Here is a 15949-nt window from a genome sequence, read left to right on the forward strand (position 1 = left end):
GGACGTGCTCGACATTGAAATGCTATGGAGTTATTCGGCTCGTGGTGGTTAACTTTTGTCTGCGGGCTGGCGTCAACACTGTCTGACCCAACATCCCATTATGTACTTTTTATTGGTCTTTGTTGGCCTCAAAACGCTCGTCTCGCCAATGTGTGTAGCAAAGTAAACCTTGCCCAGATTATTAAATACTTACACCCAAAATTTGGAGTCTCTCGGTGCTGCGATTCGGCTGTGAAAAAACAACATAAATACCCAAACAAACATTTGGAAATATTAATAATGCAAATTTGTGGAGAATCCTTCATTATATCTTGGGAGCTCAAATATCACTTAATAAATCACACGAGAGAATGTCCACTCCGATGCACAAGTTGCGGAAAATGTTTCACTCAATAATGTCACGTTAAATCACACATCATAATTCACAATACGGAATGACCGAGCAAATGCACAATTTGTGTGAAATCTATTCGTTATTCATCCAACCTTAAAATGCACATCAGAACTAATAATGATGAGTGAGTGCCCTTATAAACTGACGATTTGTGGAAAATCCTTCATTCAGTCAGCACACCTTAAATCGCACAACATAATTCACAGGTGTGAATGCCGATACAAATGCAAGTTTGTGAAAAAATATTTTAATCTTAAAATGGCTTTTGCACATGAGAATTCATACTGGCTTTTGAGTATAGTGAGCAGAGAGCCAGCAAAAAAGGTGTGCAGTCCTGTGGGCATTTACTTCATTGAAACAACTCCTCTGAATGCTATCAGTGACCCCTACCAAGCAGTCAGCATCCTGTGGGGAAAGACACGTAGTGTGCTGCAACAAAAGATTTCCCAATAACGGTGAACCCTCCCAATCCCAATAATGGAGGGCACACTTTTTTTTTTTTTTTTTGTATACCTTGGTCGAGGCTCGTATGAGAGCAAACACACAACTCACAGCAAGGAGGCATGAGACAAGAGGGGCGGGAGTGGAAGGGACAAAACAGTGGGGAACAGACACATTAGGTGAACTGTGGAAGGGAGAGGGATGGGGATGGGACGGGGAACATGGCGAAGAGAAGATGGCCATTTCAGGGACTTTCAGGAAGGAAAGCAGGAGAAATGAAGGAAGTGGGCTTGGGTGGATTATCGGGGGTAGAAAAGATCGAGGATTTGGATGGGGGAAGATAAGAGGTGGTGGTGAACAGCTGTTTTGAAAGCCTGGAGGGAAGAATGGGAAAGAATAGAGTGAGGAAGTTTATTCCAAAGGCGGGAAAAAAGAGGAATGAAAGAGTGAAGATGAGCAGTGATTCGTGATTTTGGTAGTTTTACCAGAAGGGGGTTGTTGGCGGACCTTGAGCGCCCTGTGGAAATGTGGTGGGGACAAATCGCAGAGAGAGCAGGGGGGGAAAGGCTGGAGAGGAGTCGGTAGAAGACAGAAAGACCACCGACCAACCTGCGGTGATTGAGTGAGAGGCCCAAAGACTCAGCTTCATTGCGGGAGATGCCGATGATCTTAAATGCCCTGGTTTCGACAGCGTGAAGCCGAGAAAGGTGGGAGGCAGGAGCACCAGCCCAGAGGGGAGAGCAGTACTCCATCAGGCTACGGACAAAAGCTTTGTCAGTGGTCAGGAGCTCAAGAGGGCCGAGGAAGGACTTAGCACGACGGAGGATTCCCAGTCGGCGACTGGCTTTTGAGGCGAGGTTGGAAATGTGACTTTCCCAGGAAAGGTCATGGCAGATAGTGAGACCTAGAAGCTTGAAAGAAAAGACTTCTTCCAGAGGATTGTTGAGAAAGTGGATGGGGGGGTTTTGTAAACGGTCCTTTCGAAGAGACATAGTGAGAGTGTGAGATTTGTCTGGATTGAAAGAAATGTTCCACGTGTTGGACCAGTTCAAACTCATACTTACCACGAATTGGAAAAGGGACACAGATCCCCCCCAATTGAAAAACATTTTCAAAAGGATATTGAATTGTCATGAAAATGCCTGTTTGAATAAAGTGACTTATTGGAGCAATGAACACATCGATTTATTTAAATATGAGGAAAATGTACACAAGAATTGCAGGATATGTCAAGTGGTAGTATGGTCACGATTCATCACTAGTTTTTGGTTTGATTACTAAAGGAACAAATCTGATAACAGCTATCACTGATGCACTGCCAGCAAGGAGCGATGCATTTCAGAGCACGATGTCGTATTTTGATTCAGATTATGGACGTTGAATATCCCATGATACCTTTCTTATAACTTGGCCTTTCATGTGTTGATTCTCTCGTAACCTTGTGTACTTGGGGTGAGCAATGATCCCAAGAATGGTGAGGAAATTGACGTTTGGAAAAGCATGTAATTACCTCTACCACAGAAGTTCGTTGGAGGTTATGTTTTCACCCCTGTTTGTCTGTGAGCAGGATATCTCAGAAACTGGTGGACAGGTTGGGTGTCTCGCAAGGGCAACTTGATTAGATTTTGGTGAAGATCCGGATCCTCGGATTTTAAAGTTATTCTTCACCATTGAGGGATAGGGCCAAAAACGATATATAGTGTGATATTTCAAAGTGGACGGATGATGACAAAACTTGACAGATGAGTTGGGTAGGTGACAAGAACAAGCCGATTGGATCTTGGTTAAGTTCCGGACGCAGACCTGGCCTTTCAGTGGGATACAAAACGTAAACTGTTCAGCCTGGTGGAGGCATGCGCTTTACCGAGTGCCGTTCTAGTTTGTGACTTCCGAAATCGAAGACACACACACACACACACACACACACACACACACACACACACACACACACACACACACACACACACACACACACACACACACACACACACACACACTTTGAGACATGGGGCATGAGCATTTAAAACCCATGCAATCTTCTGCCTGCATGTACATGCAGCGACCTTTGCACCCCACTGGTCAGCTCTCTCTGAATCTGATTCGTACATGCTACAGTCCCCTCAATAGAGAGGAGGGGAAGAGGAAAGGGTGGCAGACTGGAGGGGTGAGTGAGAGAGTGAGAGAGTGAGAGAGTGAGAGAGTGAGAGAGTGAGAGAGTGAGAGAGTGAGAGAGTGAGAGAGTGAGAGAGTGAGAGAGTGAGAGAGTGAGAGTGAGAGAGTGAGAGAGTGAGAGAGTGAGAGAGTGAGAGAGTGAGAGAGAGAGAGAGAGAGAGAGAGAGAGAGAGAGAGAGAGAGAGAGAGAGAGAGAGAGAGAGAGAGAGAGAGAGAGAGAGAGAGAGATATATATATATAGATATATATATATATATATATATATATATATATATATATATATATATATATAGATAGATATATATATATATATATATATAGATAGATATATATATATATATATATATATATATATATATATATATATATATATATATATATATATATATATATATATATATATATATATATATATATATTCCGGCAGATGTGACGGCGTTTATCGTCTGTCCGAGGGAGGACACACACATTGATGAATCACTTTGCCTGTGAAACACTGGGTGGAGATTTTATACCTGGTTCCGGATTCAAACCTTGGCAAGACATCTTCGAGGTGAGTATGTGACATGACGTCCAGTTCAACGTCCATCCGAGGGACGGACGCTACACACGTTGACGAACTCTGCAGCAGACATGTACATTCTCTCGGCTGCTCACTCTGCCAACGATCTGGGTAAACTGTACCGTACATTATAAAGTTGGTCATATTTTATCACCTTGGTACGTAATAAATAAACGACAGGTACATTCACGTTTTAAATTTTGACCAAAACCAATCATTGTGAAATAAACGGGCAGATTTGATGTTCACAAGCTTCATTAGAATGGTCCGAGATCTTCATGCCACGAAATGAACAATATCTGTTCTTGAACTTCATTGTGAAAAGGAAAGTGTTATAATTATAGTTACTATGATAAATTTTCGATTGAAAAACTATCCCACAAAAGGTGAAAACCATGATAGTTTCTCACTCTGAAACCAAGATGGCGCCCGGTAGCTACACCGCGGTCTGTGTGCTGTGAATATCAATGAGCACTATTTATTTTCAGTTCCGTGGTCGAGGCTCGTGGAGGAGCTCGAACAAAAAAAAATATCAGAACAGAAGGAAAAACAGGAAGCGGGAGGGGAAATCACTTCACAGAAGGAATGAGGGACAACCCAGAGAAAAGCATCTTGTCGTCTGACAACCAGGAGGTGGAGGACAACGATAAAACAACAACAACAACAACAACAACAACAACAACAACAGCCTTTTTGGGGTGTTGAACTCTCGAAACACTGACGGGGGTGCATCTTCCAGCTTGGCTGGTCGAACCTTCTTTTTTCCTCGTTTTTTCACCGTTGGATATTTTTTGAAAGAACGTTTTTTTGTTAAGATTGTAAGCTGGATGTAATGCTCTAGTAATTATACAGGTAGTGTGGATTAGATAAATATCGAGAGGTGGAACACATTGTAAAGAGAAGACGAATTAGTAACGTGGTAAGAAGACGAAAAAGAAGAAGAAGAACAAAAGACGAAGACGAATCCTAACGTGAAGTGAGGAAAAAGTAAAAAGGGGGCACGCTAAGTGGGGTGCTGCGGAGTAGAGGATGCTTCAAGGTTATTCCGGTATTTGGTATTATCTACAGTCCTGTGTTCTTTTGATTTGTCAATGGGAGGACCAAATTTCGGTCTTGTTAATCCTGATGAGGTACAAATCTAGTGTTGGCTTCGCGGTTAGGGTCGCTCATTTGGGATCCGAGGGTCCTGAGTTCGATCCCGATATCCGCTGAATTAATACCAGGTGGGGTTGACTCAGCCTGTCATCCTTCGAGTCGGCAAAATGAGTACCAGTGGACTGGTAATAGGGACACTGCATCAGCGACAGAGCCGCGTCCCGAACTAATGATGCCAAGAAGCTGCACGAGAGAGAGAGAGAGAGAGAGAGAGAGAGAGAGAGAGAGAGAGAGAGAGAGAGAGAGAGAGAGAGAGAGAGAGAGAGAGAGAGAGAGAGAGAGAGAGAGAGAGAGAGAGAGAGAGAGAGAGAGAGAGAGAGAGAGAGAGAGAGAGAGAGAGAGAGAGAGAGAGAGAGAGAGAGAGAGAGAGAGAGAGAGAGAGAGAGAGAGAGAGAGAGAGAGAGAGAGAGAGAGAGAGAGAGAGAGAGAGAGAGAGAGAGAGAGAGAGAGAGAGAGAGAGAGAGAGAGAGAGAGAGAGAGAGAGAGAGAGAGAGAGAGAGAGAGAGAGAGAGAGAGAGAGAGAGAGAGAGAGAGAGAGAGAGAGAGAGAGAGAGAGAGAGAGAGAGAAGGAGAGAGAGAGAGAGAGAGAGAAGGAGAGAGAGAGAGAGAGAGAAGGAGAGAGAGAGAGAGAGATTATATATATATATATATATATCCCGATGAGGTGTGACTCAATGGAGGGTGGAGCCGGAGATGATGATGATGATGATGATGATGATTGGGCGTGTTCTCCGCGATGGGTGAGGGCTTCCAGAAGGTCGGGCACGAAGAGGGTTTAGCCTGCTGAGTCGGAAGTGTGTGAAGGAGCCGGATGGTAAATTTCCAATTATAATCTCGACTTTGGAAGGACCCAAGCCATTGATTTTTGGCAACCCGATAAACTTGGCAACTTTAATTGGGAAAGAATTTGGCGATGTCCATTGTGCTAAAAAGCTTAGATCAGGGGACCTACTGATCCAGTGTAAATCAGCGGCCCAGCGGGAAAAAAATAACGAGAGTGTATCTCTTTGGTGGTATCCGAATCTCTGCTCTCATCCCCAGGTCATTAAGGGAATTCCCTGGAGTAATTTATGGGATAGACCTTGACATTAGTATGGATGATATCAAGAGTCATTTGGTAGATATGGGAGGATGTGATGCCCGTCGTCTCATTCTCACTAAAGTTGACACCACATCTGTGATGTCCTTCTCCAACCCTGTTCTTCCTCTGAAAGTGTTTCTGGGCTTTGAAACTTTTCCTGTTCAGGAGTACATCCCTCCCCCCCTTAAGATGTTACAAATGCCAAAAGTTCGGTCAAATCTCACCATCCTGTCGGGGTAAACAACACTGCAGCAAGTGTAATGGAGAACACGAGTATGATAGCTGTAGGAGTGTTAAAATGTGTTGTGCCAATTGTGGTGGTGACTATAGTGCAGCCTACAGAGGTTGTTTGGAATTCCAAAGAGCGGTTAAGATACAACAAGTGAAAACTACTGGGAAGTTACCTTATGCAGAAGCGGCCCTCAAGGTCCCCAAAATAGTGTTGCCAATGAAGGAAGTCAATGTGATCATGAAAATTCAGCCCCGATCAAAATACAGACAAGTTTGGTTGGTTGTCAGACCGAGTCCATAGATCAGGAATGCCAAACCGAAGATGCAAGCGGCATGGTGGTTTCAAACATTTCCAGAATGGGGTTTATTGGTTTCATTACTGAGGTGGTCAATTGTACAGCTCTTGTGAAAAGGAGATCGGAGAAGATTAACATCATCTCTTCTGCAGCCTGTCAACATCTGGGTTGGGAGGGCATTTCCTCCAAGGATATTAACAAGATATTTAGCAAGACGGGTGATAAAAACGAGAGAGAGATCAGTTCTGATGCCAAACAGTCCCAAGACTCAATGGATTAATGATAATAATTCAATGGAACGCTAAAAGTCTCGAGGCTCACGGATCTAAATTTAAACAAGGACAAATGTGTCTAAGAGCCGCATCATTCCACCAGTCAATCTCCTTGCTATGCTAGCTTCCAGGGCATCGAGTGCCTCCAGGGCATCATGTACCCCCAGGACATCAGGTGCCCTCAGGGCATCCGGTGCTTCCAGGGCATCGGGTGCCTCCAGGGCATCGGGTGCCTCCAGGGCATCGGGTGCCTCCAGGGCATCGGGTGCCTCCAGGGCATCGGGTGCCTCCAGGGCATCAAGTGCCTCCAGGGCATCAGGTGCCTTTCGGGCGTCAAGTGCGTTTGGGGCATCAGATGCCTCAGGGCATCAGGTACCTCCATGTAGCCTCCCTGCCTGCTTCACTCCCTATTCTCAACCCCAGAAAGGTTTTGTCTTCACCAGAAGAAGAAGAACAAGAACAATAAGAACAGCGCGGAGCTCTCTTAGAGCCAGCGTTCGCAACGCGACGTGGCTAAGAACAACGCGGAGCTCTCTTAGAGCCAGCGTTCGCTACGCTACGCGGCTAAAAATTTATCTCCGATTTGGTAACTAAACCGGATATAATATGTTCACAAGAAACATGGCTCAAGAAACATAGTCGATTCCATATTCTGGGGTATACCCTTATACGTCGGGATTGGGGGTGGCTGTGGGATTCTTATCAAATTTGGTATTCCCTTCTCGGTAATGGAAGGCATTGCAGAATTGGAGTGTAACCTTATCAAGATCCATGGCTCAAGGGCATTGGTTCTATTGCAAATTTCTACATTCCCTGTCAATCATTGGTGCACAAGAGGCTCCAGGAAGTTTTTAGAAGAGGGGATGGGGTGGTCCTTGTATGTGGGGATTTCAACAGTCATAACATTCTTTGGGGCTCTAAAATCATGGATAGAAATGGGGAATGTATCGATGATTTGATTGATAAATTTGATATGGTGGTATTAAATGATGGAACAGGAACATGTATTAATCCGTCCACAGGGAAGATGTCCTCTCTGGATCTTACTCTCATTTCATCAATTGAGGCTATGAGATGTGATTGGAAGGTCCATGACGACAACCTAGGAAGTGATCACTTTCTCGTGATCACAAATTTTAAACTACAAGGAGATCCTGAGGACCCACAAGGACTGGCTTCTTGGAACTTTTCCAAGGTGGACTGGGGTCTTTTCTCATGTCGATGTTCCAAAGAAGTGAAGGAAGGGATTGTCGATAGCGATATTGACAGCCTCAACAGGAATATTGTCCTAATTATGAATAACATAGCTCGAGAAACAATCCTAACTTACAGAAGCCCAGTGCGTAAGAAAATTAAAATCCATTGGTGGGATGAGGGTTGCAAATAAGCGATCCAGGAAAGAAAAGCAGCTCTTAAAATATTAAGGAGAACCCTGAGGTTGGAGGATGTCGTGGAAAATAAAAGGAAAATGGCGCATACTCAAAGGACTATTAAACAAGCAAAGACTGCCTCTTGGAAATTATTCTGTTCGATTAATCTGGACACCTCACTTAAAACCATATAGAAAAGAGTAAAAAGTATGCAGGGTTTTAAATCTGGATGGAAGTCTATTCCAGTGATTATTTTCCAGAACAAAACCTTTTGTTCAAAGATAGACAAGGCAGAGGCCCTGGGCCAATTATTTTCTGGAAGTGGGGTCGATATCATAAAGTATGATGAGTTGGAAGCTCATACTCCCCAATTAGCAAATCAATTCCTGGTGCCCACCAACACAGTTCAGCCTCTAAATTCTTCACTTAACTTGACTTCACTCTTCAAGAGCTTAAACAGGCAATCCAGAAGGCTAGGAATAGCACCCCAGGCCCAGATCGGTTATCATTTCTCATATTCAAGCACTTGCATGATCGGGTTTTGGGTGTGATTCTTCGATTCTTCAATGAGGTTTGGGCTTGAGGGAAACTTCCCTGGAAATTGGAAACACTCAATTGTAATCCGTATCCTTAAAGATAGGAAAGATAGTGCAGCCCCATCTTCATATCGTCCGATTTATCTTATTTCAGTTGTCTGCAAATTAATGGAGAAGATGGTGAACAATCGCTTGGTTTTCTTCCTGATATTATGATTAATGATGTAGCTTCCCATTCCAAGCTCCACAACACGATATTTCTGTTTGCTGATGACATTGCCATGTGGATCCGTTGTAAGAGTTTAGTCCTTTTGGGTAAAAAAAACTCCAGAATGATATCCGTCTTGTGGAGCAAAGGGCCTCAGACTGGGGTTTTAAGCTATCAGGCAACAAGTCCAAGCTCATCATACTTTCCCATAAGAAAAGGATTGAGGACATAGTAATGGCAGTTAATGGTACTTCCCTCAAACCATTTTCTGAAGTATCATTCTTTGGAGTCATCTTTGATAAGGGATTAACCTGGACTCCCCATGTTAAGATGTTGACTGGTAAATGTGCTAAAGGCATCAATTTATTACGTTGTCTTTCTGGTACTGAGTGGGGAGTACATCATGATAGTCTTCTTCTGTTATATAAAGCTATTATTCGTTCTCATCTGGATTATAGTGGCCTGGTCTTTGGGGATATCTCCATGAGCAATCGGAAAAAAAAACTGGAGATTGTCCAGTATAAAGCCATCCGTATCTGTTTGGGGGGTTTACCAGCACTCCTGTTTCTGCCCTTCTGGTGGAAGTGGGCGAGATGCCCTTGTCTCTCCGTTGGGAATTTTTGAAAATGAAATATTGGGCTGGAACCACCTCATCTGGGGATAACCATCCTGGTAAAGCCTTATTTGCAAACTGCTGGGAATATCTTAAGCATGACGGGAACTCCACTTCCCCGCCTTTCGGCCTTGCATGTAAAATGACTGCTAAGGAAATGGGGTTGGATTCCCTTCCGGTCAATCCCCATCATAAAATTTCCATTTTGGTCCCCTGGACCCTCGAACCCCCTCGCCTCCATGTGGATCTCTGGGGAAAATCGGACACGGCTAATCCTGCAGTCACATGCAATCAGGCTATTGAGTTTATCAATTCAAATTTGAGTCAATCATTGCATGTATATACAGATGGCTCCAAAGAACCTTCTCTTGGAAGGACAGCCGCAGCAATATGCATCCCTGATTTCAGGGTGGTCAGGGCATTTGGCTAACTACTGGATACACTTCGCCAACTGAGCCAGATGTACCCTCGACTGCAAATCGGTCTTAAATTCATAAAGGAAGCGGGCCAAACAGTATAAAGTCCCTAGCATTTTATATTTTATTTTACTTTTTGTATTTGGCTGTAACCGATGGATTTGGGTGTGTGGTGTTCATAGTGTTGTGGGCCGGGTATCCGCGGTGAGCACGGCCGCTAGGTGGAGCAGTAGTTCAATTAGACCTAATTAGAGCAGTAGACCTAGATCGCTAGGTCATAGTGTTGTGGGCCGGGTATCCGCGGCGAGCACGACCGCAAAGTGGGCCGGGCATCCGTGCTAAACCAATGAAGGAAAGGACAAGAACGAGCTGAAACATTTAACAGGGGATTTATTTATAATGGGGGGGAGGGGGTGGGGGTGTGAAGCACGTAAAGAGCAGAGTTAAACCGATTAAGCAATGCAATCAATGTACAAGCAAAAGCACTTAACCAGTTCTACTTGACAAGACTGGGCCCAAGGACGCACACACACACACGCACGCACAAATACCCAAAAGAAGTGATGGCCGCAGCCTTTATTGAAGAATCCCAGCTCGAGGGCAGATGAGCTGGGAACCAGAGCTATCTCGGACCTTCCCGCCTCGTGTGGTCTTCAACGTCCTGGACCCGGTTCGGCGGGACTCGAACCCGCAACACAGTGCGAGGATGGATGCCAGCCGGCGCGAAGGTGGACCAGACCGAACGCCGGCAGGCCAGACGGGACGAGTAGGCGATGAGGCTCACAAGGCGACCAAGCGACCAGACGACTCGACCTTTACATTCCAGCCAGAACGCCCCGAACAATTGAACTGGCCAATGCTCCTGCCACGAGCACACCATCTCTCCTCCACTCTGGTCCAGACAACCACACTTCCTCTTCAGGAGGGAAGGGCTTCTTCTCCTGGCCAGTCGCCTTCTGATTGATCGGTTGCACCGCGCGATTCCCTGGCCGTCCTCCATTGGACAGGCCTACGGTAGGCGGGGCAACTCCCACCCTTCTGGGCGGAATCCTGATCCTGAACAACGCCCACCTCTTCGCCTTCGGCTACGTGCATAATGGCGATCATGTTGAGTTGGAAACGGGGCGGGTGAGACGCCCACTCCTTGCCGATTGGCTAAAGAGAGACGCCATGCCTATTTTAGACTTTGCCCATGCGCTCGCTTGCTAGCGAGCGCACGAAGAATGCGTGTTGCTGTTGTGAGTGCAAAGGTGGGCGTTGTTGTCATTGATGTAAAAATCCTAACTATCAAAATAACTCTGCAGCGCACGAACATTTAATTCCCATTAGACGAGGGACGGGACCCTAACTAGAAACACACAAACTTTCGTCTGTGTTCAGTGAGGACCTAAAGGTTAAGGATATGGTCAATCGTTGACCTCTTTCGTTTCAAGCCGGACTACTCTGGGTGCTGTTGCTCACACACATGGTGGCGAACACCATGAAGAATTATCCGAGCAAAGATCTTGCCCATCACTGAGAGCAGCGTCACCCCTCAGCAGTTGTTGCGGTCTTGGTGATCACCCCTTTCCTGAGAGCAACAACAAGGCCCCTCTTCCAGTCAGTTGAGATAATGCCTGTGTTCCAGGCAGAGCACAGAACTGCATGCAATGACACGAGTACAGCATTTTCACCAACCCTGAGAAGTTCAGCATGGATGCCACAAATCGCTGGAGCTTTACCCCATTTCAACCGGTTCACCGCAGCCTGTGTTTCCACAAACTAAGGTGGACCACAGTTTATTGGAGTGTCAGCAATGAGGATAGTAACACCCCTGAAATCCAACTCAACAGCTGGTGGATCTGCCTGGTACAGACGCTCAAAGTAACCATCTCAGTGGGCCTTCACTTCGGACTTCTCTGTCAAGAGCCCATGACCCTCTGCTCTAACTGCAGTACACCGTGGGGCGGGCTTGCAGGAACGCAATGCGCGAATTCCCCTGTAAGCAGGACGAGAATCACTTGACCACAGGTGATGCTCTACCCCCTCAGATTCCTTGCAGATTGACCTCCTTGTCCACCCTTAGCACATGTCCAGTTTTATGCCTCAGCTCAGCTCTGCCATTCAGGCTGGCCCTGCGACTCTGGTCAATGGTATCCAGTGTCCCTTGAGAGACAAAATTCTTCTTCGCCCTCCGGTGATTTCCAAGACATCCACCGGCAACATTAAGGACTGTGGTCTTGAAGCCACTCAACTATTCAGGATTCCCCAAAGCACCCAGACCCCCCAAATCCCCACTCAGCTTGTTTGCCAACTCCTCAGCTACCCTCTTATCCTTGAGCTTGCCAACATCCAGCCTTGACTGGGACGTCACCATTCTTCTGGATGGATTTAAGCTGCAACTTCAGAGTTGCTATAACAAGCCTGTGGTCAGTATTGAGGAACTGAGCACTCTGGTAGACCCTGCAGTTCTAGATCACCCTCCAGCGGTCATCATCAACAAACACATGGTCAATCTCCTTTGTCACACCACCAGCATTGGAATACCAAGTCCAGCGATAAGCCTGTGGGTGCTGAAAGCAGGAACCAGCCACCTTAAGTCCATAACTTCTTGTAAAGTCAAGGAACTTATTGCTATTCTGTTTCACAGTTCCAGACCAATGGGGATCAACACATGTCTTTTAACCATCCCTATAATTTCCAGTTGATGCATTTAAATCCCCCAAGACTCAAAGAGTATCTCACCTGGTGCATTGATCAACCACACACTCGTCTCCTCTCAAGCAATATTTTCTCAAGCATGAATTACATCTGAGCATAAATACTCCTTCATACACATCCCCTGTGCTTTTGTGTAAGGCCTTCTTACACAAAAGAAGGCCTTACACAAAAAGTCTTGTTGAATCAATTGGTCAAAAGGTCAATTGCTAACATTGAATATCTTCATCTTTAAATTGCTGAACAGGCTCAGATTTTGTTTCAATATCTAAACTTTTGTATGTTTGAAACGTGGCCAAATAAAAAAGTAAAACAATGACTATTGCCTTGAGAACCTGCAACATGTGCAATTTATTTTTGGTCATGCTACAGGATATGCGTATGTGTTTGGTGAATGAAGTGCTGTAACTGATTTGGCCAGAGGATAAGGTCTCAAGAACAGAGGTGCTGTACTTTACATGTTGGTACTGTGTTAGATTGATGTACTCTGAGTGGAGCAAAAATGAGGAACAGTCACATGTTTACTGTCTCTTTAAAGGTCTGTCCACCATGCACACTCAAGTTGGCTGTTGGAAGGATTCCTGTGGTGCGCAGCCAGAATCAGAACAGCCGACTACGCTCAGGTGTAGAATGAAGGTTGAGGAGCCGGAAGGAGCTTCCGAGATTTTGCAGATAAAAATGGAGGATGTGAACTCCTTTGGTCTGGAAGAAGAGCAAAGCGACCAACTGAATGGTGAGTTGTGATTCACATCATTTCTGTTGGGATCCATCTGTATTTCTTTAGCGCCAAGTTTTTAATTTTTTGTATACATGATGGAGGCTCATCGTCGACCAAAAGCAGAATGGAAGTTAATAAAATGGAAAGGGGGAAACAATATCAGTTGGGTGGAAGTGTGATGAAGGGGAGTGAGGGGAAATGTGCTTGGGGTGAATAAGTTGCACACAAGTTGAATGAAACCATTGAAAAGGAAGGGAAATGCAAGATGAAGCAGAGAAGTAACAAACTAATTAACAAAAGAAAAGAAAAGAGGACGAATTGGATTGAAGAGAATGTGGAAGTTGGTTCCACAGGTAGGGAAAAAAGAGGAATGAATGAGTGGAGGTGAGCAGTGATCCTGGATTTAGGCAGTTTCACCAGAAGGGGGTTGCTGGCATACTACCAGCACAGAAGGAGCAGAGGATGCAAGATCAGAAAGGAAGCAGTCAAAGAGAAAGACCACTGATCTGTCTCTGTTGTAAAGTGTTAGGCCCATAGATTCACCTCTATTACAGGAGATTCCAATTATCTTTATGCCTTGGTTTCCATCGTGTCAAGCTGAGCAAGGTGTGAGCCTGGGGTGCCAGCCCCAGATGGTTGGGCAGTTCTTCAAGCCTCAGATGAAGACCTTGTTGGTGCATAACAGTTCAGGTGTGCTGAGGAAGAACTTTGCAGAATGGAGGATGTGGATTCCCACTCTAGTTATGAAGGCCAACTGGCCTTGGATGCCAACTCAGAAATGTGGTTTCCCCAAGAATGATCACAGCTGATATTGTGACCCAAAGCTTTGAGTGACTGAACATATCGATGACGATTGTTAAGAAAGGAGACGGAAGAGTTTGTCACATGGCCCTTTGAGATATATATATATATATATATATATATATATATATATATATATATATATATATATATATATATATACATACATACATACATACATACATATACATACATACATACATATATGTATGTATGTATATATATATATATATATAAATATATATATATATATATATATATATATATATATATATATATATACATATATATATATATATATATACACATATATATATATATATATATATATATATATACATATACATACATATACAGTGGGGAGAACAAGTATTTGATACACTGCCGATTTTGCAGGTTTTCCCACTTACAAAGCACGGAGAGGTCTGTAATTTTTATCATAGGTACACTTCAACTGTGAAAGACAGAATCAAAAACAAAAATCCTGAAAATCACATTGTATGATTTTTAAATAATTAATTTTCATTTTATTGCATGAAATAATTATTTGATACATCAGAACAACAGAACTTAATATTTGGTGCAGAAACCTTTGTTTGCAATTATAGAGATCAGACGTTTCCTGTAGTTCTTAACCAGGTTTGCACAGACTGCAGCAGGTGTTTTGGCCCACTCCTCCATACAGATCTTCTCCAGCTCCTTCAGGTTTCTGGGCTGTCGCTGGGCAACACAGACTTTCAGCTCCCTCCAAAGATTTTCTATTGGGTTCAGGTCTGGAGACTGGCGAGGCCACTCCAGGACCTTGAGATGCTTCTTACGGAGCCACTCCTTAGTTGCCCTCGCTGTGTGTTTCGGGTCGTTGTCATGCTGGAAGACTCAGCCACGCCCCATCTTCAATGCTCTTGTTGAGGGAAGGAGGTTGTTGGCCAAGATCTCGCAATACATGGCCCCATCCATCCTCCCCTCAATACGGTGCAGTCGTCCTGTCCCCTTTGCAGAAAAGCATCCCCAAAGAATGATGTTTTCACCTCCATGCTTCACGGTTGGGATGGTGTTCTTGGGGTTGTACTCATCCTTCTTCTTCCTCCAAACACGGCGAGTGGAGTTTAAACCAAAAAGCACTATTTTGGTCTCATCAGACCACATGACCTTCTCCCATTCCTCCTCTGGATCATCCAGATGATCATTGGCAAACTTCAGACGGGCCTGGACATGCGCTGGCTTGAGCAGAGGGACCTTGCGTGCGCTGCAGGATTTTAATCCCTGACGGCGTAGTGTGTTACTTATGGTTTTCTTTGATACTGTGGTCCCAGCTCTCTTCAGGTCATTGACCAGGTCCTGCCGTGTAGTTCTGGGCTGATCCCTCACCTTTCTCATGATCATTGAGGCTCCATGAGGTGAGATCTTGCATGGAGCCCCAGACCGAGGGAGATTGACTGTTATCTTGAACTTCTTCCATTTTCTAATAATTGCGCCAACAGTTGTTGCCTTCTCACCAAGCTGCTTGCCTATTGTCCTGTAGCCCATCCCAGCCTTGTGCAAGTCTACAATTTTTTCCCTGATGTCCTTAGACAGCTCTCTGGTCTTGCCCATTGTGGAGAGGTTGGAGTCTGGTTGATTGAGTGTGGACAGCTGTCTTTTATGCAGATAACGAGTTCAAACAGGTGCAGTTAATACAGGAAATGAGTGGAGAATGGGAGGGTTTCTTAAAGACAAAACTAACAGGTCTGTGAGAGCCGGAATTTTTACTGGTTGGTGGGTGATCAAATACTTGTTTCATGCAATAAAATGCAAATTAATTATTTAAAAATCATACAATGTGATTTTCAGGATTTTTGTTTTATATTCCGTCTTTCACAGTTGAAGTGTACCTATGATAAAAATTACAGACCTCGACGTGCTTTGTAAGTGGGAAAACCTGCAAAATCGGCAGTGTATCAAATACTTGTTCTCCCCACTGTATATATATATATATATATATATATA

The 15949-nt window shown here is 44.5% G+C and overlaps 1 protein-coding gene across 1 annotated transcript in view; it reads left to right on the forward strand.

The window, feature by feature from the left end:
* Positions 1-15949, forward strand: part of LOC147009475 (uncharacterized) — a 232849-nt gene that overhangs the window by 84003 nt on the left and 132897 nt on the right. Inside the window, 1 exon segment of the mRNA XM_085861765.1 lies at positions 12983-13177. Coding sequence (XP_085717891.1) covers positions 12983-13177 — 195 coding nt within the window.

Source organism: Eptatretus burgeri, chromosome 17, assembly GCF_056783735.1.
Source record: "Eptatretus burgeri isolate ZD-2024b chromosome 17, Ebu_testis_v1, whole genome shotgun sequence".
NCBI lineage: Eukaryota > Metazoa > Chordata > Myxini > Myxiniformes > Myxinidae > Eptatretus > Eptatretus burgeri.